This window comes from Taudactylus pleione, unplaced genomic scaffold (assembly GCF_031769625.1).
Source record: "Taudactylus pleione unplaced genomic scaffold, aTauple2 ptg000258l, whole genome shotgun sequence".
Taxonomy (NCBI): domain Eukaryota; kingdom Metazoa; phylum Chordata; class Amphibia; order Anura; family Myobatrachidae; genus Taudactylus; species Taudactylus pleione.
In genome coordinates, this window is record NW_028284660.1 from 4,355,776 (window position 1) to 4,381,687 (window position 25,912).

Genomic DNA, 25,912 nt, shown 5'->3' on the forward strand with positions numbered 1-25,912 from the left:
ACGCTTGTATAGCCTGTGGGTGGTGACCCACAGCTATACGAGCGTCCAGGAGGACGCTCCATGAAAATGGAGCCCGGCCCTCATGCAGAGCGTGCGCTCTGCTCAGAGCGTACGGCTCTGAATGAGGGCCAATGTGTTATGTTTGTTTTTGATTAATGCTGTATATGCCCTTTAGATGTTTGGAAACACAACTGACTGTACAATTTATCTTTATATGCCTATTTTGTATATGGTTATATTTGTTTACCTTACCAAATATTTTTGATATAAAACCACAAAAAGCAATAGCAATCCCAAACCCATTAATAAATGTGCCAGGGTGGCTTTTGCAACATATCTGTGTGATACATTACTGTGGTGTCGGTGGCCTAAGTACATGTTGGGCAGGGGGTTCCCCGAGTCTCCCCCTGGTGTTCCTGACCCTGAACACTCCCCAGAAGAGCACTTTCTATGAAGATTCGGGTGGAGGCACTGAAATTAAGAGAACCGCATGGAGTGAAGCATTGCAAGGAGAGTATCTTTAAATACAGCCCATTACCTAGGAGACCCAGGTAAAGGGGTGTTACATTATTCTTTGGTGTTTTAGCTGTAGAACCATGAGAGATCTTGGCTTGTAAACTGTTGATTTGTATAGAAAGACAGAAGGAAAAATTTTCGCTTTTATATAGTTAATAGAAAAGAAAAAAATAGTAGTACCTATCTTCCCCTTCTGTGTCACGCCTGTCTGTCTGCCCCTCCTCTTTAGAATGTAAGCTCTCACGAGCAGGGACCTCTTCCCTCATGTGCTTCTCCTTACTCCCCATAAGGGCACCTAACACGTCTCTGCCAACTCCCTGCTGCTTATTATGAGTGTTTTAGTCACTATTGCAGCAATGTATATAATGTCCTTCACTGTACTATAAGTTACTTGTTTTTTTTTTTGTTCACTTATTAGTTCTATATAAGGCGCTGCGGAACACTTGTGGTGCCATATAAATATAGGATAATAATAGATAATAATAAGTATTCGCTTTGGTCTTTCCACCAGTCTGTCAAGGAAACAAAACTTAAGATAGAAAACCCCCCTCCCCCTCATTCTGCCCAGCCCCGATCCTATGACTACTGCACACACAGTCCCTCAGGCACACTCACTGCTAACAGCAGAGACAGAGAGAATATTGTGAAGCTGCAGCCCTTGTAAAGGAAACATGGTAATGACATCAGGTCAGTATTATGGGAGATGAGTCTCAGATGCTGGGAGGCTCTCAGTTACATTGTTATCATGCTGTGTTGTTACATTGAGGAGTCAGGCAGTTAGATTAGTGCACTACATTAGGCAGTGGTAGGAAGGGTCTCGCATGAATAGCGATGAGGAGGGGATCAAGGCAGCAGAACAGGACAGTTATATACCCATAGGAAGTCATTGTATTGCAAAACTGCAACACAGAATACTGGTGACAGATTATAATGGACAAGGCTATAGATTGTAAGCTTGTGAGCAGGGCCTTCCTACCTCTATGAAGGGTATTCAGTATGGGAGCGAAAACATCGTTTTTGCGTTAATATCGGATGTATGACGTCATTATCGGAGGTTATACTTTTACAACGTATTCAATTTCAAAGACTTATCGCAGTTTTGAAAAGACTTTGATAAAAAACGGGGATAACTTTTCACCATTGAATAGGTGTCAAAAAAAAAGTGCAGAATTGGGGTTTAGGGGTGCAGGCTTAAAAAAAATAGCCTGCACCCCTGGGAATGACATTTAAAAAAGAACTGTGTCAAAAAAAGTAAAAAAAAAAAATAGGGAGACCCCAAAAAATTAATTTAAAAATTGGGGTGAAAAAAACAAACATGTGAAAAAATTGTATAACAATAGGAAATAGGTTCAGGGCTATTCTGCAAGTATGCGGCAGGTGTTTTCTAGAATAGATTTATATTCGCAGGTGCACAAATGCAGAATTTTTAAAAACTTACTTTAGGGACATAAAAATATGCTAGTACCCATTTTCATGTACCCCAAATTTGATGGGACCACTTAAAAAAATGAAAAAAATAACCTAAGTGCTCTTCTGCATCACTTCTTCAATGTCGGGAAAAAAACACCTGCTGCGGCTATTTAAATCCCCGACTTTCATTTAAAGGCTAAAACGGGGGTACCCATAGTGATCCCACATGTTTTTACAACTTTAGGGGGGTCCTACAATTTTTTTAAGGAAAAATTCGTAACTTTACCCAAATCCAACTTCGGAGGCTCCCGTTTTCGTTAATTTTATATTGAATACAGGGATAAGCGGGAGCGCGCCCGATACTTTAACGCAGGTAAAAACTCTGATATGAAACGTTAACTTCGACAGTGAAGTTAACGTTTTATATTGAATACCCCTCTATGTCTGTCTGTTATTACCCAGTGTTGTTCTATTAATGCTTCCACTTGTGAAGCGCAAAGGAATATGTTGCACTATATAAGAAACTGTTAATAAATAAATACGTCTCAGCATAAAACATCCTTATAGTCTATAGGTTACCGTTTATGGCACTGCGTCGGTGTGCCCCTCACTGTTTTTGTCTAGACTTTAATGCTTTCTCTGTCTCCCAGCAAATACCAGAAGGTTTTGACACTTAAAGCTTTTATTTTCATGTTTTCTAGCGCCAAATATAGAGTAAGAGAGGCTTAGCTCTAGTCTAGTAGGAACAGCAAAGGTGATGCGTAATAATATAAATTGTTAGGCATCTCTGTGCCATCTGTACTGCATAGAAGCTTCATAATAGGGTGTAACATCACCCAACCGGTTTTGGACAAGTTTTTCATGCCAGAATAGGGTGCTACTTAACTGCAGGCAGTTATGCTGCGTACACACTCAGCTATTAAACTGGACGATTTGAAAGATAACAATGTTGATCATATTATCGTTCAAATCGTTCAGTTTTGGTCTCCTTCCAACTTATCATCGACCAGCGATGTACTCTTTTAGCAGACTGTACTCTGGGTCATATTATTACAATTGATGTACTGCATAATAACAGTACATATATATGCTGAGAGCTAAGTTAGCTCTGTTACATGCAGTGTTATGCAATTAAGCTGATATGAGCAACTACCATTTTTTTTTGCAAGTTTGGAGAGGCATGAAAGCAGTCAGCATTAGGAGGAGGTGCTGATGCTTATAGTGCCATGTGGAGGTTTTTTGGGGTACCTCAAAGGTAAGTTAGCTCTCAACTTATATATGTACTGTTATCATGCAGTACATCAATTGTAATTATATGACCCAGAGTGGGTGCTACCATTATGTAGCAATAATTATTCTGGGGTGAGCGTTTGGGAGTGGGGCCCCCGGGGGGGTTCTGACTGAGCCTTTCTCATGGCATCACCACTTAATTCACATAGAATACTTTTATCACTTCTCTATTTGTACATTATTTCTGTCATTTTAATTCTTTATCATTTCATTAACAATTATTGATTTATCTTTACACATTTTTTCTTTATACTTCACTATCACCATTTTCCCTTTTTCATGTGATGCCCTGGGGATGGCCCTTGGCTGTAATTTTTTTGGGGTGTCTTGCTTCTCGGACGTGAGCCCCTTAATGTTATGGCCAATCTGTCATTATCGGCAGATTGGCCTGCATGTTCGGCCGATGACTGATGTCGGAAACGACCAGCGGGAGCACTCATCGCTGGTCGTTTCCGACATTTGGATACACAATTTGTACCCGTTTTGTGGACGATTACTGAACGATGTCATAATCGTGCAATCGTACAGTGTAATCGGCTAGTGGATGGGCACCATTAGAGATCAGCATCAGCACAGACTGAATTAGCCCTCTTCTGCCGGCACCCCTGGCGAGTACCATCCTGGCCAATAGGAGCCTAATGACGCTGATGATGACCCTGCCGCCATGACTGCCCATCTGGAGAGTGGATGCAAGTGGGCAGTGATGGCGGCAGGGTCATCGATCAGCATCATTAGGCTCCACCCCTTCATGGGTAGAATTCCGCAAATCGCAACTCTATGTATAGTAAGTGTGGCTGAATGATGCAATAATCACAGAAACATGTCCTATTGGCCCCGCCCATACTCATTGACCATGATTCCTAGCATTATTCTTTCCATTCTGCCCACTTCACTTGGAACTTGAAGCGAGCGGGATGCAGGAGAACAGAGCTGTAACTAAACATTTTGGTGCCCCCCGCTCTTTACTATATATGCACTAGAACAGCGTCACTGATAATGACTGCAGGGGATCAAACACCCCCACTGATGCATACATGCTGGACACCACCACCAGACCTGTCACTGTGAGCTGACCTGGCAGTCCATAGGGACCTGTTACAGTATTAGATGCCATCCCGATGCCTACTGAGCACCTAACCCAACAGCTCTTCACCCTAACAACTGCGGGAGTGGTAGTGACGTAATGACTTCTCTCCTGTCCAGCAGACAGTGTGGGACTGGGTCGAGAGGCAGACAGTGCATGATGAGTGACATGCAGGGGCGAGACTGGCACTTCAGTGGAAGAGGTGAGCGGCGCACACCCTTTTCACATTATTTTAGTATCACCTTAAGTTACTACAGGGCAATTGGAGTAGAATTTGTAAAATTCTACTCCAAGCCCTAATTATCACATATTTTTAGTAAGCAGATAGCATTTCCCATAATTGTAATTTGAAATGCGAACTTCTGCAAGTTACTAAAAATATATTGTGAAAAAATACCGGGGGAAGCCCCTCAATAATAACGCCACCTGGAGGTGGCATTATCCAGGGTCTCCCCCAGTTACCGGACTCCTGCTCCGCTGTAACAGGCAGAACAGAGCCCGGAGCTGGCCCCAGTGATCAGTTGTGTGGTCTAAACAGACCACACGCTGATCACTGGCAAAAAAAAAAACAGTAAAAAAAAGATTACTTACTTTAGTCCAGGGACCGAAGATCCAGGCTCCGGTGCTGTCCTCCCTCCGGTCAGCTGGTCTCCCACTGCACTGGGACCCGGTCATCAGCTATCCAAGTGCAGGATGGACACATCCCTGTGATATTGCCTGAATTCGCAATGCAAATTCACTCAGTAATATCACACTACAATCTGCATTCTAAATGCGGATTGTAGTAAATAGAGCCCTATATAACACACAGTATACCTACACAATATAGCACACACTGTACAACATATCCTTGGCAAAGTGTCTGAAGGCAGGAAATGCTTTGGAGGCACAAGGTGATTTGCATTCGGCATATGAACACTCTGGCCGCTCACATTGCCCGCCCCTATCTGCTGACGTCATCACGTGTGTCATCACCCACGGCCGCACCCGGCCAGACGCCAGCGGCACACATGGAGCAAGAGCCAAGGCCAGGCTCCAGCCCACCAGCTACCATCTCAGCCCGGACATGTACCCCAAGAAGCGCCCACCAGAGGGACAAGGTAGGGACAGTTAGGGCCAACATCATCGCGGCAACAGTGACTTTAAACCGAAACTCACCTTACCAAATTCTCCTAAAAGGAGCTATAAACATATATGTGTATTAACCAAAAATATTTTTTCCACAGGTGCTACTAGTTTATAGCACATTTGTTACACTAAGTACTAACTACACAGTATAGTACACATTGTATAACACAACACATATGTTATCCTGTGAAATTATCTGCTGACACATTGGAGATGGTAGTCACACGGCTCCTCTTACCACTATATAACACCTATGCTTGTCTGTGACCAGCAGCCGCCGTTTTCCTCCTGTTGTCTCTCTGCCTCTGGAGTCTGGCCTGGATACAATAACCAGTGAATTCAGGGCCTGATTCAACAAGGAACGCAAAGGAGAGAACGCACGCACTAGGCCGATGTTTTTGCACTGCGCATGTGTATGCATCACACTGCGCATGCGCAAACCAGCCAGTGTGATCGGTTAAGGTTACACAGACAACACGCAGTGTGTATGCGGACCCTTCCAATAGTGATCGACACCCATTTGTGGGTGGTGAAGGGGGGTGGTCAGATGAACGCAGACGTGCCTGTGCGTTGGGATGCCGTTATAGGGGCGTGCATAATTAAGGCAATGCGGCAACATATGCAGCTAGACTACTCGATGCACGCAGGAAGTGGGCAAAATCCTGCACAAGATCAGGTCAACCTCTGTTGTGCGTATGGTTCCGATGGTTCTCGATGTTACCGCTGTCTTGCGGACTACTCAGGCTTTAAGTAAAGGGAGATGGGCAGCTTAATGTATGGCTGGGTGTCTGCATCTTGTGCTGTGGTCTCCGTGCATATGCATTGATTAGCATATTCTCGCAGCGGCCGGGTACGTGCGTCTGCTAGCGTGCGCTCCTTGCTGAATCAGGCCCTCAGTCGGGTTTATTTATCAAGCAGTGAAAAACTTAGTGAAGTGGACCGATCAGTGGTGAAATTGTCCATGGCAATCAATCAGCTTTGAAGTAACATTTATCAAGTACAGTCTATAAAATAATAGGTAGGATCCAAGGACGAGGACGCTTCCTACTGGCTGAGAGCTCAATAACAACATCTCTCCAAGCTCTGTGGACGCAGCTGGATACATGTAGTTGCCGCGGGCCCCGGTAACAGCGGAAGCGGGGTCTTACTCTGCTAGTGACACAAAGGGGCGAACCAGCAGCTTCAATGGAAGTGATTGCAGTGGGTGGCCGGTTCCACCCTCAGGGCAGTTGCGCTCTGTGCGGCAGCACCAGCCGCACCACCCTAGTTATGGTTTTGCGGGAGTAACACCCGCTCTGAAAATTCGGAAGCCTCTACCTCCCTACACCAGAGGTCTCTTTCTTAAAAAAATATTTTTTTGTATGCTGCTCTCCATGGAGAGCGGAGTCAGTGCAGCACCCCACCACATCTATATTAAAGATGAATATCCTTATTGTAGGACAGTACTCTACAATTGGTTGGAAGGTATGTTATAGGACCCACAGCTGAGGGGACTGGCACTACCAATCAAGCCCAGCCCCATAGGCATAGTTAATTGGGTACGGGGTGTGCCATGCACATGGGCCCCATGGTCTTGTGCCAGCAAGTGGGTCCCACCATTATGCAGCAGCACCATCTTCCTAGTGATATCTTTGGAAAGGTGGTGCTAGACCAGAGTTTTTGCTATCTTGTGCGCATACACCATCTACCCGAATATCATTATGAAGATGGTGCCACTGGGGAGGTGAACCCCGATTGGGGCGGGGGTGGCGTAGGGCACTCAGGAGTGCTGAGAAGGGGTAGGGGGGTACTAATTACTTATATCAAATATTCTGAATTGAGACAATGGCGCTTCACATGAACAGGAAATAACAATATTATAAAAATACATTATAAAATACTTAATCCATTGACTTAATCCAATAGTATGATCCAATATCCTCCAGGATGTTGGTTCTTCCTTTCACTTGTAATTTAAATCCATATACAAGAAAGATTCAGAGATAAAAAACATATACTGTAGTATGTCTTAAACTTGTAACTTTTCACACAACTACCCTGTGTAGGATTCCTGGTACGGGTCATTGCTGGTAGAAAAATAGAAAATAATTCTCCACCACCTTGATATCTTTAAAGGACAAAGAACGTAACCCACTCGCACTATTGGGGATTGTGGAAATGCCCTTAAAGGTATCTTTATATATCTCTCGTACAGTAAGTGAACAAGATTATCCCAAACAATCTGAACAAAACAGGTAGATGAACATACCCCACTCACAGTATATACTGAAGTGACTGGTTTCTTTTATTAATTGGCCCTTCCTGGATTCTCATTTCCTTGATTCTTCCAATTAGCTCCCAGGAAAGGGAGATGAACCAATAGTGTATTCTGTCATCAAATTATTCAATACCTATACACTGATAGGTATGAATCATGCAGGTGTACCCCACTCACAGTAATGTAAAATGTGCTGAACACATACTGTAAAGGTATCTTTTAGCACCCCTCTTGTTGTGGCATTCCCACATAGACAAAGACTAAAAGGGACATATTCACAAAATGCGGCTCATGCAGACCAGCAGTTATGCGCATATACATCGATTAGGAGGGGTATATTTTGGACATGCTATAGGGCAGGTGCAAGCATTACTAATTATGATGAATTGTTGAAAATGAGGCGTTTGTGCTTCTGATACAGTGGTGTGTCGCAATGTATGGCTCTGCATATGGCACAATTTCTATTCACACTTGTTTTTCTGTTAATTGACGCCAATTTTGCCACCAATTCGTCATCATTATACAGTTAGAATCGCATGCTATGCTGCATTCATAATGACGTCACATTTTTTCACCATTACAATAGGCTCTTAGCTTTTATTTGTCTTAACCCCATTAGAGGGTCTACTCTCTGTACTGCCTCCAGCCCACTCCCTAATCTATGCCACTGTTACATAATTAATTTTTGTACTTAAGCTGATATGCTTGTCCTGCCACACGGTGTTTGGGGATAAACGCCCTAAGGGGAAAGAAAGCCATAAGTTATTTTCCTCCTCCTCTTCATCATCGTCATCATCTTGCCAGGTCTTGTGTAGCACCACATCACGGTCTGCCAGTATACCTACACTCAACTACCTGACTGCATTACTGGCAGATGTGGCATTCTGATGAGCTGGTGGAATCTGGGATACAGCGCCTTCTTGTTCTGATAGGTCAGTATTCAGGTATGTGTTGTATGTGTTGTATTCACCAGACAATGGAAAGGACAAGGGTAAGTAAGTGTATCCTACTCACAGTGATGACAGTTCCAGTCTGCTTATAACGATTTCTTTAGTGACCACTATGGTCTGTCCTGGACACTCTGTTTTTCCTCACTCCCGACAGCACACAAATTCAAATTACCCGGTCTGAACCAGCTCTCTAATGGCCTGGGGGCACTGTTTGGAGGAGGGGGCCCACTGCACATGGGCCCCCTTGGGTGCTAATACGTCCCTGATCAAAGCCCAATAAGTAGTGTATGTGTGTGAGGTTTTCATCACTGGGTTACTGTATATAAGGGAGACCTTGCCCATAAATGTCTTGTTACACCCCTAGGGATGTATATCTGTTTCTAAGGGGGAGAGTCAATTAGGGTTCCATCAGAATCAATATGTGGCTGCCTGTGTAGATAGTATTTGTGTTTTACACTTGCAGCTAAATTAATTGGCCTCTTAGTATCACATAGAAATTGTAATCTAATTACTATCATTTTGTTTTTGTTTTGCAGAATTTTCCGCACCTCTAACAATGGAACCAGTAAAAAAATTAAAAAATTCTCAGCCAGGTAAATAATAAGATGGGATATTCAATTATATTGTTGTTTCACTTAAATTTCACTCGTCAACTACAAACAACTGTGCATTAGACAGACAGCGAGGTATAGTGGCATAAATTCATCCCAGATGCCCGGAGGCAAGTTATAATTTGGTGCCCCCCGCCCGTCACAGCTGCTGACTGTGTAATGTAGCAATTCGCATGCAGACAGGTTATAGATAGACGAACGTGGAAACTGATGGTCTGACATGGAGCTTACCATAGTGTATGGTGGCTTCTCAGGTGCCGGGAAGGGGTGCCATGTATTGGGCGGCCATGACGGTATACTCTGGGTACATAGTTACAGCCCTAAGTAGGGTGAATATGTTGTGGACAATGGAGGAAGTGCCCCTTCAGAGCTGGAGCCCGGCGGCAGGCGCCTCCATTGTCTCCCATAGTTCTGCCCCTGGCGAGGTACTTGTTAAGTGAGAGCACAGCCCGATATAGATGATGAGCTCCTCCAAAGCAGCTCTCCGGTATTTACCTCTCTATGTGCCAGCATGGACAAGCCAAGTTCTGGGTAAGTATTCAGGAGTATTAATGGTTGAGGTGAGAGTGAGCATCATATGTACTGATAGAATGTGTTAATAGCGCCTTAACTTTGAGTGACGGTGCCCGCTGCCATACCTCTCTCAACGCATGACGTAATGCCACAGGGGATGGGGCCACAAGTGACCAGAACAACAGCGTTACCTGAAGCATTCTCAGGATGAACTAGCCAAGTTCTGGGTAAGTATACATATTTAATTCAGGAGTATTAATAGTTCAGTGGAGAGTGAGCATCCCATGTACTGATAGAATGTGTTAATAATACGCCCCTGGTCAAAGCCCCCTATGTATGTGAGGGTATACAATCGGGAAACCGGCTGCCTTAATACTGGCAGCAGGCTTCCCGACTGTCATCTCCCGGTGAGGGAGAAATGCCGGGCGTCTAGATGTAGACACCTGACATTTCCCCGACGCTGGGAGACAGACGCCCGGCATCCCGATCGAAGGGATGCCGGGCACCGCAAGCAGACAGCCGCGGTGGGGGAGGGTTAGGTTTAGAGCACCCGGGGGGGACTTAGGGCTAGGCACACCCCCGGGAGGGTTAGGCTAGGGGGAGGGAGGGTTAGGCACCCCCGGGGGGGACTTAGGGTTAGGCACCCCCGCGGGGGACTTAGGTTTAGGCAGCGGGGAAGGGGGGATTAGGGTTAGGCACTTGGGGGGGAGCTTAGAGTTAGGCACCCCTAAGGAGGGTTAGGTTAGTATATACTTACCTTAGGGACGATCGGGATTTCCAGCGCTGTGGGGCTTCCGCTGCCGGTCTCTGCTCATCTGTCGGCCAGGCGCTGCCGGGAATTTCATATCGATTCCGTATGTGAGCTTTTCTATCACTGGATTATACATGGGAGCAAAAAATGTCTTGTAACACCCCCAGGGATGTATATCTGTTTATAAGAGGGAGTATCAATTAAGGTTCCATCAGAGTCAATGGAGCTCATTCAGAGTCGGTCGTGAGCGCTGAGCGCTCACAACCGACTCGATGTTGCCCCACAGCGCATGCGCACGATGGAGCCAGCTCCGTCGTGCACATGCGCGAGACCCGGCTAACAACGGGCGCTCCGTCGTTAGGGGTCTCGTAGGAGACGGGGCAAACTGTCGATGTTGAGTGACAGCTCGCCCCATTTGCTGGGCGGGCCGGGGGCGTGCCCAGCCAAACAGAGGCGTACCAGTCAGAACGCTTGCCGTTTGGGGGCGGCCCCACTGACATCATTGCTGATGTCATTGGGGCCGCCCCAATGTCATCTGGGCACTCGTAAGCCCCAGGGAGCAGGAAGCTCCCTGGGGCTTACGAGTGCCAGACCCTACCCTAGGGTCTGGTCATAAGCCCCAATGGTCGCGATGGTCTTGACCATCGCGACCATCACCCATGTCGGGCGTTAGAGCTGTGGGTTTTAACCCACAGCTTAACGATCGACAAGGAGGCGGCCGTTCAGGATGCAAGTGTCCGCCCTGATTCAGAGCGACCGCTTGCATCTAACGACTTCCTCTGAATGAGGCCCAATATGTGGCTACTCACCTAGTGGGTAATTATACAAGGTTAAGTTTTGGTTTGCATCGCTATGGGGTGCGAACTTAAAATGAGAAGTGCTAACCTGCCCAGATAACCCACCTAGCATTAGTGTTTTGAGCTGTGGGCCTGATTCAGAGCCGGACGCTGTGAAAGAGCGCTCGCTCTGAATCAGGTCTTTTTTTTTTTTAAAGAACAGCCTCCTGTCCACTCGCTAAGCTGTGAGTGACCACCCACAGCATCAGCGAGCGGCCAGCTAATGGTCGCGATGGTCGAGACCATCGGGGCTTGCGGCGAGACCCTTATGGTAGGGTCTCGTCTGCCGCAAGCCCCAGAGAGCTTCCAGCTCTAACAGAGCCGGAAGCTCTCCCATTGACATTCCTCATGATGTCAGTCGGGCTGCCCACAAACGGCAGGCGTTTGTTTGGGAACACTTCCATTTGTGTAGCCACCCCCCGCCCCGCCTACAAAACGGGGTGAGCTGTCGATCAACATCGACAGCCGCACCGTCTTGTAGTGAGCCCTGGAGCGAGAGAATTTCTCGCTCGCTCCGGGGCTTGCGCATGCGCACGGCGCAGTAGGCCACCATCGACCCGCTTGCGAGCGGGTCTGAATCAGGCCCTGTGTACACACTATATGATCGTGCACCATACAGAGGCCCTGATTCAGATCCAGACGCTCTGACAGAGCGCTCACTCTGAATCAGGGAGTTTTTTTTTTTTTTATGAAGCGGCCTCCTAGCCACGATGGTCAAGACCATCGCGACCATCGGGCTTGTGACGAGACCCTTGTGGTAGGGTCTCGTGGCTGCAAGCCCCAGAGAGCTTTCGGCTCTAACAGAGCCGAAAGCTCTCCCACTGACATCACTTGTGATGTCGGTGGGGCCGTCCCCAAATGGTAGGCGTTCGCATGGGAACGCCTCCGTCTGGGCAACCACCCCCCCAACCCGCCCACCAAAGGGGGCGTGCTGTCACCCCTTTGGTGCGAGACCCGGAGCGACGGATTGCCCGTCGCTATCCGGATCTCGCACATGCCGGCTCCGTCGTGCGCATGCGCTCTGGGCCACCATCGACGGAATTCGGAACAGTTCGGAATTCAGATTTTAAATCCGATTTCGGGTTTTGGATTGCAAAAATTATATGATTTTAGCTTATGTTTATCAATTTTTACTAAAAAAGAATCCAGATTCAAAACACTTGAGGGTGGTTTTTTGCAAATCCAAAACCAAAACACGTAGATTATTCCAGATCCAGAACCAAACCAAGAGGGTCAGCGCATATCTCCAATTTTAGGTGATGTTACCCTTTAACATGGGAAGAAGGATCAGGTTATATTAGTAATTTCAACTGCATCATTGGTTCCCAGCTATGAATATTATAACTTAAGCATCTTCTGTTTTAGTTCACTATTGCCCACGTTTTTTACACAAAGAGGTTCACTGATTTGTTAAACTTATGTACTCATGGACCGAAAACTCTATAAATAGCATTAAACAGGAGTTCATGGAAGTTCTCTGGATGTTGAGGAACACATAAAAGCCTTTACGGGTCACAATCTGCCACCAAGCCCCCAGATCGACTGCCATGTTCTAATTTATGTCTTTGTAATTTTACAGAAACAGACATTCAAAAAGGACTGACTTAACAGAAGAGCCCAGTTGTTCAGAACATAAGTCATTTTAAAATGCTCCTGTCCACACCCCACTACTTTTGCATAGAGATGTGTGGTTCGGTTTACCTGAAATCCGAACACAACCAAACTTTGGGGTTCTGAGTCGAATCGAGTTCTAAATGGCTTTGGGGTTCCGAATGGAACCGAGTCCCAGGTCGGGTCTTCTCGCAATTCGGAACTCAGATTTAAAAAACGTATCTTGCGGGTTTCGGATTGAATTTAAGTCCCGTCCTCATGATTTCAGGCGCTGCGAGGTGGTCAAAATTGACTGGAAATCAATGTTATTTATGTTAATAATACTAAAGGAACAAAAACAGGTCCCAAATCCAAACCAAAACACTTGAGGGAGTATTGCCAAAACAAGATGATAAATTAGAACCAAAAACACGGGGGTATGTGTACATCTTTACTTTTGCAGCGACTGCACACCTACTGCGATCATACGGACGTCCACTACTTGCAGCTGCACGCCCAATGCAGTACTGGTCTGTTTCCCTGTCGAGAATTTGCAGAAGGAAAACTTGAAAACATGGACGGTGTTGGCAGCAGCCTTTTTTTTTTTACTATTTTTTAATTAATTTGAATAAAACTAAAATTAAAAAAAGTTAATTTACAGGTTTCCATGTGAAGATCCAGATCATCGGGATCAAAAGAAAAGAAAACTGGAAAAAGTAAAGAGTAAATGGAAACACTGGACATACATGACTAGGACATTGTTTTTTTTTATTGACGAGGCACTGGTTCCTTCCTACTGAATGTGGTACGATACATTATCATGAATATTGGTTCAGATCACAGAAAGGGTGCTTCCACTGTGTAGGTGACAGTTCCACTTTAAGAGGTTTGAATCACTTACTGAGAATATCAAACTGAAGATGGGTAACCTATACGGAACTAGCCCGAAGCCTGTAGTCACCAATTACCCTGAGCCAGGAACTAGCTTAGTACCTGTCATCTTAAACTGTCTGGAACCAGAAACTGTAATAATCAGCAACTGCCCAGAACCAGGAAATGGCATAGAGCCTGTAATCACCAACTGTCTGGAGCTGGAAACTAGCACAGTGTCTGTAATTGCCAAATGTCCAGAGCTAGGAACTATAACAGTGCCTGAAATATCCAAATTCCCAGAGCCAGGAAGTAGCACACTGCTTGTAATCACCTACTGCACAGAGCCAGGAAGTAGCACACTGCTTGTAATCCCCCACTGCACAGAGCCAGGAAGTAGCACACTGCTTGTAATCACCCACTGCACAGAGCCAGGAAATAGCACACTGCTTGTAATCACCCACTGCACAGAGCCAGGAAATAGCACACTGCTTGTAATCACCTACTGCACAGAGCCAGGAAGTAGCACACTGCTTGTAATCACCTACTGCACAGAGCCAGGAAGTAGCACACTGCTTGTAATCACCTACTGCACAGAGCCAGGAAGTAGCACATTGCTTGTAATCACCTACTGCACAGAGCCAGGAAGTAGCACACTGCTTGTAATCACCTACTGCACAGAGCCAGGAAATAGCACACTGCTTGTAATCACCGACTGCACAGAGCCAGGAAGTAGCACATTGCTTGTAATCACCTACTGCACAGAGCCAGGAAGTAGCACACTGCTTGTAATCACCTACTGCACAGAGCCAGGAAATAGCACATTGCTTGTAATCACCTACTGCACAGAGCCAGGAAATAGCACACTGCTTGTAATCACCTACTGCACAGAGCCAGAAAATAGCACACTGCTTGTAATCACCTACTGCACAGAGCCAGGAAATAGCACACTGCTTGTAATCACCTACTGCACAGAGCCAGGAAATAGCACACTGCTTGTAATCACCAACTGCACAGAGCCAGGAAATAGCACACTGCTTGTAATCACCAACTGCACAGAGCCAGGAAATAGCACACTGCTTGTAATCACCTACTGCACAGAGCCAGGAAATAGCACAATGCTTGTAATCACCTACTGCACAGAGCCTGGAACTACTGTAGCACAGTACCTGCAATCACCAACTACCCAGATCCAGGAAGTAGTACAGTACCTGTAATCAACAACTACCCAGATCCAGGAAGTAGTACAGTACCTGTAATCAACAACTCCCCAGAGTCAGGAATTTCACAAGCCTGTAATCAACTACCTGAATCAGGAACTAGCACACTGCCTGTAGTCACCAACTATCAAAGCCAGGAACTAGCACTGTGCCTGTAGTCACCAAATGCCTGGATCTAGGAACTTCCACAGTATCAATAACCACCAACTTCCCAGAGGCAGGAACTTACACACTGCCTGTAATAACTAACTGCTCAGCTCCTCGTTCATGCTCTCCCTGCGCACAAATGGCAGGATTTAAATGCAGCCGTCAGAGGCTCACATTGTACATTTTTAGCCAGTTATGATCCATAAGCTATGAGCAAAATCAGTCTTCCTAGAGGAAGCATGCAAAGCCACCTAAAACAATTCAGCGGCATCCATGGCTAATTCAATTGCCCCCATATACTTGTATATATAGAAGAACCGATGATGAAGATATATACAAGTAAGCAGGGCCATAACTCGGGGTATACGAGTATAGCACTGTGGGCAGCACCGCTGCTCACCTACAGTCACTGCATCTAGCTAGCAATGTACCTGGAACAGCACCCTGCTGCCAGAATCTCTGCAGTAGTGTTGCTCGGAGCATCCATAGGACACTTTAGACGTGCACACCACTGCCCATACTGCCTCCCGGAGCATCCTTAGAAAGCTCTGGGCATTGCTGTAATTTCTTATGATTGTGGTCCCACCCCCTCAATATGACATCATGCGGAGGGGGCATGGACTGCGCCAGGATCCAGAGTTATGGCACTGCAAGAAAAAATTGTTAGAGAACATTATCTGATTAACAGAATAGCATGAAACATTTCTGGATATAGAATGAAAACTCACTTCCAAGAGTGGCTTATTGGTTTTGTATAATATTTATTTTAACTGTTGGATTGTTTTATATGTACTGTACAGTAAGTAAGATTACATTTCTATCTGTCTATTTACTGTATGCCCATTCCAATTGTACTGCTGTGTTTGTTCCCAATTGTAAAGTGCTACAGAATAAATAAAAATAAATGTAATTTATATCTAACAATTAAATGATCTCAAATTTATTTTTGTTGAATAAATCATTTTGCACTGTGAATTTGCATATCCTGGGGAAAATTTACTAAGTGGCGGGTTTTTGTTTTCCTAGCGGTTTTCCAGCGGGATTGCATTTGAAAGATTTACTAAGCTCAAAACCACAGCTAAACCGCTGAGAAACCACACTTTAGAATAGAATAGAACATCAATGACAATCAATGTATTACCATTAGGAGAATAAAAATCACACATTTACTAAAAGGCGGGTTTAAAACTGTTGCAATGCTGCCAAACTAAAGTCGGGATTGCTAGCACTGCACAGATCCCTATGATCTGTGCAGGCATGTAGTGTTAAAAATAGATTAAAATGCTGGGTTGCAGCAGGTTTGCGGCGAGATCCTGATGGGATAGGGCTTTAGAAATGGACAGGGATTGATTGCAGGCTCTGTTTAGAAGGTCAAAACGACTTTTAGTAAATACTTTCCTTTTGCAATAGATCCTGCCGTCAATCTGCGACGTGCTCCGAATGAACGCAAACTCATCACTTAATAAAGTTACCCCACTGCATCCATATTTGCTTTTCACAGATACTTGACTTGCATTTCCTTGCATTTACAAAGGGGGAAGGAGGAGTGCAAATGCACAGTTATGGTGTATTCATGTAATTGTTCTTAACTTAGTGGACTCAGTCACAGATATGACTGTCTGGAGGTGTATTGGTTATGGATGCTATATCCTTGGAGCAAAGATATATGGCATTGCTTGTATCAGCAAACCCTGGAAGCCATAAACTGTATGGATGGGATGGGTACGGAATGCCGGGGCTCGGGGTCCTGGCAGTCAAAATCCTGTGGTCAGTATCCTAACTAGAGATGTGCAATTTCGGTTTTATTCATTTTTTTTCGCCAAAAATATTGCAAGTTCAGATTAGTTTGCATTTATTTTATTGGCTATCCAAAACACATGATAGCCGATAGCCAATAAGATGCCGTTTTTGAGATCCGAACATATCCGAGAAAAACCGAACCCGCACATCTCTAATCCTAACCCTCCTCTCCCTAATCCTAACCCTCCTCCTCTCCTTAACCCTAACTCTAACCCTCCCTCCCTGCTCCCTAAACCTAGCTCTCCCACCTTAGTGCCTAACCCTAACCCTTCCCCCTTAGAGCCTAACTCCTAACCCTCCTCTTATCCCCGCTACTTTCATTCGGGATTCCGGCGGTTGGGATGCCGGCACCGGGATTCTGACAAATGTCGGGATTCTGTCGCTGGCATTCTGAGTGCTGGAATCCCATGCGCCGGGATATTGAACGTATTCCGTTTGGATATGCTGGTGCTTATAGATCCACAGAAAATGTTAATCTGTTTGATAAGCATGAGACCGAACTCTAATCATGAGATTACAGACTGCTCCATGCCTTGTTGCCATTTCAGCATTCATCTTCTTTGGCTTTAGAGTCTGAAGTGCTATCTTGTTCTTAGCTGCTGGACTGCTGGACCACAATATCTGGCTCCTGATCCTTGTCCTTCGACATAAACAACAGTTTCTGCCATGTTACTTACCACTACTAAGCACTCAGTGAAGATTTATAATTCCAAGCCTGGCTTCTTGTCTTGGTGTTCCTTTTATACTGTTGTTTTTTTGTACAGTACTTGTCTTTAACAAATTTTATTGATCTCAGACTGTGTTGACTTCTGCCTGAACTTGACTAGTTTTTGTCGACAACAAATGATAGTTTAGAGCAGCCCTTGTGTGAATTAGGTTCTTGCAAGATCAGAAGGATAATGACTCCAGTAGCTTTTAAGTTGAATTTTCCATTATCCAGAATGTTCAAGACATTAATACAGAAGTGTCCTCTTACATCCTTGCCGATCGCACTACAAACAAGTGCACGCATCGTGCCATGCGATTACTCGCAGCAGCATACGCTACGGTATGTTATGGCGCACAATGCGATCGCACCATGCAATCTCATGGAGTCATGGGGGCAAACACAGTGCACGTATCCACTCGCGGGTGCACGTCTCGCACCATATGTGGTGCGATTTACCGGGTACGCAGCAGAAAAGCAAGAGGACATATCTGTATGCCTCTGTTGAAACTAGATTCAAGGTATTTCAAAAAGTTCTCAAAAGCATCTCCAGACTTAGATGGACAACCTGAGATGGAGTTGAAGAGATACTAGATAATGGCCGGTGTCATAATTTATTCTGTTGGGGTACTCATGGTACCAAGGGGTGTTCTTGAATGACTTCTGAAGATGAAAGTACTAAAATACTAAAGAAACACTTCACGTTCAAGGAAACCCAATTTAAGGGATCGTTAAAGGGGTTACTGCCACCAGATTGGTTAATTTGGTCACTTCCTTTTGGCAGGATGCAAGTGTCAACTTTTTTTTCTTTCCTTTTTTTTTTACATTTGTTGTGGACAGATCTATGCTCTATGCTGCCAGGTTCTGGCTTTGGTTTTCACACTGCCTGTATTTTTTATTTTTTTTTAAAGCTGCCTGCCATGACCTCAAGTCTGGACATCGACTATTACTTGATTTTGCCTGCCGTCACTTCTGCTTGGATATAGAACCTTATTCCATATACTCTGGCAATGTGAGCACTAATGTTCTTTTGTTATTCGGTGCCTGGAATTTTTGATTAGTATCTCCAATATTCTGGTAAACATCTGCTTCACTTTTTGTTCAGCCTGTAGTCAGACTATATGGTATCATGGTGAATATTTCTCTGGATAGAGATTGCCAATTTATTTCCAGATTTTGGAAAACCTTTATATCAAATTATCATTTCTTCTGCATATCATCCACAGATCAATTGGGGAACCGAAGTAAATTTTAGAACAAAATGATTTTCTGCATTGGGGAGAATGCTTGTTATGTCTTAGCTGGTATTTCTACTGTGTTTATAAAATTCAAAGACATAATTTTCTATACTTCGGTTTTCTGATGTTTTTAGGGTTCTGTTTCTCTCTGTTTTAACTTATTCACTGATCGTCATAGTATACACTTTTAATTTAAGGTTGGAGACACAATATGGTTTTCCACATGAAATATTAGTTTACAGAAACTATTGGGTAAATTAAGACCTAGAAACATCACTTAGATTTGATATTGCCCATGAGAATTCCCGTGGCATTTTTATATTTTACCGTTGAAACTAATTGGCCGCTAAAGGAATTGCTAAAAGTACTCCTAACCACACCCAGTCTTTGTTGATGAACAACTTCAGTATAAAGTCAAAAAGATTCTAGATTTTATATAGGAAATGGGACACTATCCCATTGTTGGGGTAATGGTCCTGTTGTGGCTGCCCTCTGAAGATGTGCATGCTTAAAAATCCTAGCATAGGTTATTTCCAGGAAAACACCAGTTTTGATTCCTCAAGGTGGTTGTACTGTCAGGCAAGTTATGTAAGCAAGCATGTGACACTTCTCCATGCAGCTTCCCCTGACCACTGTTTGATTACTATGGATGCTTTCCAGAAGCAGGACATAAGGTTCAACCTTTTTTTACCTTTTTGTAGTGGATTTCTATTTGCTGCCTGGTTCTAGTTCTTGTTTGACTTGGCCTACCTATTTACCCTTCTTTTAATAGCTACCTGCCTTGAGCTTTTGCCTATATATTGACCATTCTTTGGATTGTCACTTGACCTGACCATTTGCCGGGACATTGATCATTCCTGGATTACTGATTGCCCTCACGTCTACTAAATAAGAGGATGTCATTCCATCTTCTGCAGCTGCTTAAGTTCATGCATTTTCTTGTTACCTAGTTCCTTGTATTGTTGATTGGTGTCTCAAATGGAGTTAGGTTGGCACTCTCTATTTTATATCTATCCATCCACTGGGGTGCTTCTTTATCCAGATGGTTTAGGTCCAGGTTTAGAATACAGATGTATTAGTATAGAAAGCACTCACAAATCTTCAGTTATGTAAATCAGTATAATGTATTCAGTCAAATATTCATGTCATGACAGTAAACATCAATGGTCAATGTTTCAGCTCTGTCTGAGCCTTTGTCAGGACTGCGACTATATCAGTACATAAAGAGAGACTACTTTTTCCAAAGTTCCTTTGTGGTCGTTGGAGGAGCTATCCTGCTTGCTAGCATTCTTCACATACAGGGAATAGAGAGTTAAAGTGATCGTCTGTTTCCAAGCTGTTGTCAGGTTGTGGGATTCCTAGATTGCTCATTATTTCAAACCTGATTCCATTTGGGTCACATGTTCTGAACTTCCTATGGATCACAGACCTCTAGTATAAAGCCTGTTACTAACTGTGTCTTAGTGTCTGTGCAACGTTACTTTCAGGTCTTTCTTGGATTCCTGCCAGATCCCTGCTGTGCCTGTGGGTTGCTGTGGACTTTGCTATATCTCCACTCATGTTCCAGCTAAACTTCTGATGCCAGTTACCAGCCGCACTACAGAGCTCAGCACAGCCATTGCCTAAGTATTGCTTTTTGCTCCACTGCTGTGGTTTCACCTTCTGCTACACTATTTACTTTGCCTGTTGCCTCTCACTCCTGTGGACATCGAACCCATCTTCGTTACAGTTGTCAACTGCACCATTCCAGATATCATCACCGCATAGCGGGGCTCAACCCCGTTACGGATTCTAGTCACACCGCAGGGCTCAACCCTGTTCCGGAATCACACCGCTTCACAGGACTCAACCCTGCTTCAACCTTCATTGCATCGCGGGGCTCGACCCTGCTCCGGATTCTATTTACACCGCAGGGCTCAACCCTGTTCCGGAACCACACCGCTTCACAGGGTTCAACCCTGCTTCAACGTCATCGCATCACAGGGCTCAGCCCTGCTCCGACTTCATCGCATCACAGGGCTTAACCCCGCTCCGACCTCATCGCATCACAGGGCTCAACCCTGCTTCAACCTCACAGCATTACAGGGCTCAACCCTACTCCATCTTTCACCGCATCACAGGGCTCACTCTGCTCTGGATCTCCATCACTACAGGCTTCAACCCAGGTGAAGCTCCTCTATACCATCCTGAGGTGTTAGCCTCATACTGGACTTGGGGTTCCCTACCATATTAACTTTTCTGTGTTAAAGACTATATGGGGGGTTTTCTCCTATACTCATTATTGCTTATGTGAATCTCAGTGTTGTTGAGATTTTATGTGAGACGTTGCTATTATATTTCTCCTGTGAATAATTTCTATTTACTTTTATTCCATGCTATCAAGACTTCATGAAAAGGTCATTCCTAAAGCCACCCCAGTTTATTGTGCCTAGTAGGCCTGCCTCCTCCCAGGAATCTCAAGTTTCGGCAGCCGTGACAGCCTTTATCAAGATCTCTTAATAAGCTAGCTTTTTCCGGAACTGTAACTGGAAGGTTGGGGAGGTGGATGGGGAGTTATTTTGAATCAGTGAGTTTCCCAGACATTCTGAGCTATTGACATATCTAAGAATGGTGAGTGGTCTACAAATCAAAGACATTGAGTGTTTGAATCATTTTGGGGCCAGGTGTATCTTATGAGCCACAGTTAACAATTATATATGGTCATCAGTAATTATTGAGCCCCATAATAACGACTATACTTGTGATGTCACAGCATAGCTCTTTTCCATAAAACTGGTAGAAGTATTTGACAGTTTATAGTTCCACTGAGTCCCTTAAAGTGTTACTGTCTTCCATTGCAGATTATCTTCTTTAACTTTAGTTTGTCATTTCTTTGATTTCTTCATGTATGAATAACATTTTAATTTTTGTTTCATTATTTTGTTTTCAATATGTTTTAGGACCCTCAAAGCATGTCCGTTTGCTGTGCCTACTGGCTATTCTGATCATTCTCACCTCTATTATGTTTGTTATCTGGAGGAGAAGTAAGAATAGATACTGTATATTACAAACTTTTGAAATAATCACATATGAGCACTAAAGCTGCATACACAAACAATTTTGTTACCAACGATTTTCTGAACGATTATCTGTCAGATTTTTTAAAGTGTAATGAACGATTTTTATGAACTACAAACAATTTTTGCATATTCCCTTAATGAAAATTGTTAAGTTGACAAGTCTGACTGAACTACAAACTACAAACGTTTGACTCAGAAAGTGAACGATTTTTTCAAACGATTATCGTTCACAGATATCGCTTAATGATAATCGTTCAAAAAATCGTTGTGTGTGTGTATGCAGCTTAAGACACAATGATATTTGATGCATAAGCAGGGATAAATATTATCACATATTATAAATCCTAAATAATTTATTTTATTTATAGTGAGGTATTATAGTATTTACAATAAGCAAGATATCTCTGTTAAACTTACAAATATGTGCTATCATTAAGGTATACAGGTGTTGCTGCACAGATATAAAATTACTGCAGATTTGTTGATGGTGTCCAGTAAATAAAAATATTTAGTATTTTATTGTATTGAAAAAAAAAAAAAAAAGAATAAAATGTACATATAGCTAAAGATTTCATCCGTCACGGTTTTCTATCCTAAATGCACAGGTCTCAAATCTCCTTATTTATAGACACAGCTAATAGGAATTTTAATTAATTACAAAATAATGACATTTTATTACTTAAATTGTGCAAAATGTTTGCCACATTACTGTGCTTTTTTAAATGTATATTTTGGGTGGGCACACAATTTCTTAATATAAATAATTCCCTGAAAACTAGCTTGAAAGTTTTATCTTCTCTCCTAGGGAATCAAATGGTTACAGTATATCAGTTGTTACATGTGCCTTTGCAGAGATGATGGATTGATATAGACCGTCTGGTTGCTAAAGGGGATGAGCACAGGACCTGATTCAGAGCCGTACGCTATTTGCGCTCGCTCGTTCAGAAAAAGGGGCTGGCTATTTAAATTGAGCGCTCGCTCCTTGCAGTCTGTTGATGCCTCTATGTCTGAGCGAGTGTCCGAAACATGCGCTCGCTATTTTTATAAAAACGCCCCTTGGCCGCTCGCATCATACGTCATCTCCGCTATTTATTAGATTAATCGAGTACATCAAACGGCGTATGAACTGCTCGCTATTCTTGTGGTAGCATTTTCCTACCGCAATCATGCAAGCAGTTCAGGCTAAGAGACAACCAAGTGACGTGGTCAATGACGCTGCTTTGTTAATTATGCACACCCTTAAAACACCCATTTTGACCGTTTGGCACGCCTGCGTTCGGATCTCCACTCCCCGTTTTCAAGCACCTTCCCCTGTTACCACCCACAAATGCCTCATCATGTCACTCAAATTAGCAGGCATTCGCTATTTTGCGAGCACACGATTTCTGACCGCACTGACTGGTTCGCACATGCATATTACAACCCGTACGCATGCGCAGATGTGCGAACATCGCTCGGAGTGAACGAGCGGCCGCATACGAGCGGCTCTGAATCAGGTCCACAGTGTGATCCATGCACACTTAATGGTTGATTCTAGGTCACACACAGAGTAGCTATAGCTGCAGCCGCAGAAGCCAGATTTAGACCATATGCTCATGTGAGAGTTGTTCATCTATTGCAGGGGATTTGCGTGTATGCAAGTGGAAACCTGTCCCGCCCATTCGTTTTACGTCGGCCGCTGCAACCATCATCAATTGTACCAGGACTTACTTCAGCCCTACGCTACCTGCAGGAGATCAGTCAGAAACGGCTTCCCTTCCCTGTACGCACAAACCACACAGTGCTGTGGATAAATTCCCACAAGTCAGGGTGGTTTTGTGTGATGGCTTTGCTACTGCCCATTTCACGTCTCAAAATGGCCTATTTCAAGGACAGACAGATCTGGCTAAGTTGCATTCAACTGAGAATAGGATGGACATGCGTAAATTCACTTCTGCGCTGTGTGCAAAACTCGGCATTTGCGTCCGTGAACAAAGATTGATGTAACACTGACTTAGCGGCTGATTCAGCTAGCGTACAATGCTGAACGCAGATTCACGATTAAAATGAATCTGCACATGCTCAGGACTTGTTCTGCTCATGTGATGAGCCAGGTAATTGCATAGCTGTAGGCACTTAACCCGGAATCTATGCCTTACCGAGTATTAGCCGCGGTGCTTATCGCAGGATGTAATTTGATTAGCTCCAGGTACTTTCTCAGGGAGCTAAAAGGCCACAGTAAGGCCGGGCACTCAGTAGATGTGTGTACCCGGCCAACGCAGGATGCGATGAACGACATATCGTGCAGTCATTTGACACCACACGATCTGGTGAACGACCGCACTATATGACGTTCACCAGCACCATCCACAAGCATGGGGTCTTTCATCAAATTGACAGATTGAGCAGCATGAAGGCTTGATCTGTTGATACCCACTATGCCCATGGTCGTTCATAGTGAGTACACACTGCCCGATGTGGACGAAATGTCAGTGCTATCCGCCGGATTGGACAACATAATGTCCTGTGTGACTGTGCACCCAGCTGAAGTCTCATGGCTAATTGAATGTGTATGTGTGTAAGCGTGGATGCTACTTTGTGTTTACCTCTGTCTGTCACAGGAAATGTGTAGTTTAACACTAGACAGTTACTATTTGGCTATTAGAGGTTGATATCTTTTGAATTCAATGTCGAGATCTGGTGCCTAGACATCTATGTCCCCAGTGTGATGAGTTTTGTGTACCATGTGAAGTTGCGTCACAGTCCAGAACAGTATCTCATGGTGATCACGTTCTTGTTTTGTCAGTGAGCCCTTATTTTATGTGGACAAAGGAGACATGGCCTATAAGACAGATATTTTCCCTTTAGTTAGACATGCTGGGTGGTATGATACATGATGGGACTGTCTGAATCGGCAGATCTGGCACTATAAGAATATAAGACTTCAGTACACCTATATAAATTATAACATTTTCCTGTATACAGTATTTCACACATACAATATCCTGCAGTAGGGGGTAACAGTAATGCCCAGCTAGAGGTTAATTACTTTTATTTTTTCCAGGGTTGTATTTCAGTTAAACTTCTAAGTTCAAGCTCTCATGACTGTACTTGTACACGTAAGTAAAAATCTACTTTTGGTTATATCTCTTTCTTTTTTTTATTCTGAGATTTACTTATATTTGCAGTTTATATTTTGTATATTCCTTGAACTATTCTTTGCTACTACTCATAACTAGTGTAAAGTTAAATATGCTTTTACTTTCCTTGAAGATATATTAAGAAGCGTTGGTAGGATTCTCTATTTCCGCAACTTACTAATAAGTCTGTTTTACCGAAAACCTAGACTTTGCCTTTCAGTTCCACTTTCATATAAAGAGAAAAAGATAAATAAATGAATAATGTGAACATAAATAAATAAGTAAATAAATATAGGGGGGGGGGATTATAACACAATCTGACATTTTGAGAAAAAGATTTTATCTTCGGGCTGGCCCTGCGATGACCAACATGTGTTTGGGTCCATGATTGTCATGTCACTCAGGCCTGTGTTTAATTATGTTACAGCTCCTTCACTTGTGCCTGAGCAATTGGCTTTGTTTGTTATGTTACAGCTCTTTGTCGTTCAGTCTGATTTCCTGTGTACCGACCAAACTTGTTCTGCGTGCTCTCTTCCTTCTGACCCTGACCTTGGCTTGCTACCCATTTATGACTCTAATCTGCCTGATACAATTTTTACACTGCACCAAAGCTGCCAGACCTGACCAGGATTCAGTCAATGGGGCAGATGTATGATGCTCTGGGAAGTGATAAAGTGCAGAATGATAAATGACCAACCACTCAGCTCCCAACTGTCATGTTACAGGCTGTGTATGAAAAATGACAGTTGGGAGCTGTTTGGCTGGTCGTTTATCACTCTGCACTTTATCATTTCCCAGAGCTTCATACATCTGCCCC

The 25,912-nt window shown here is 43.9% G+C and overlaps 1 protein-coding gene across 1 annotated transcript in view; it reads left to right on the plus strand.

Moving 5' to 3' along the window:
- The first annotated feature begins 1,164 nt into the window (after positions 1-1,164).
- LOC148514821 (C-type lectin domain family 2 member D6-like) overlaps positions 1,165-25,912 on the plus strand; it is a 39,066-nt gene continuing 14,318 nt past the window's right edge. The window contains exons 1-4 of the mRNA XM_088480953.1: positions 1,165-1,203; positions 9,172-9,228; positions 21,857-21,940; positions 25,033-25,074. Of these exons, the coding sequence (XP_088337079.1) occupies positions 1,188-1,203; positions 9,172-9,228; positions 21,857-21,940; positions 25,033-25,074 (199 nt within the window). The 5' untranslated portion in view covers positions 1,165-1,187. The remainder of the gene's footprint in view (positions 1,204-9,171; positions 9,229-21,856; positions 21,941-25,032; positions 25,075-25,912) is intronic.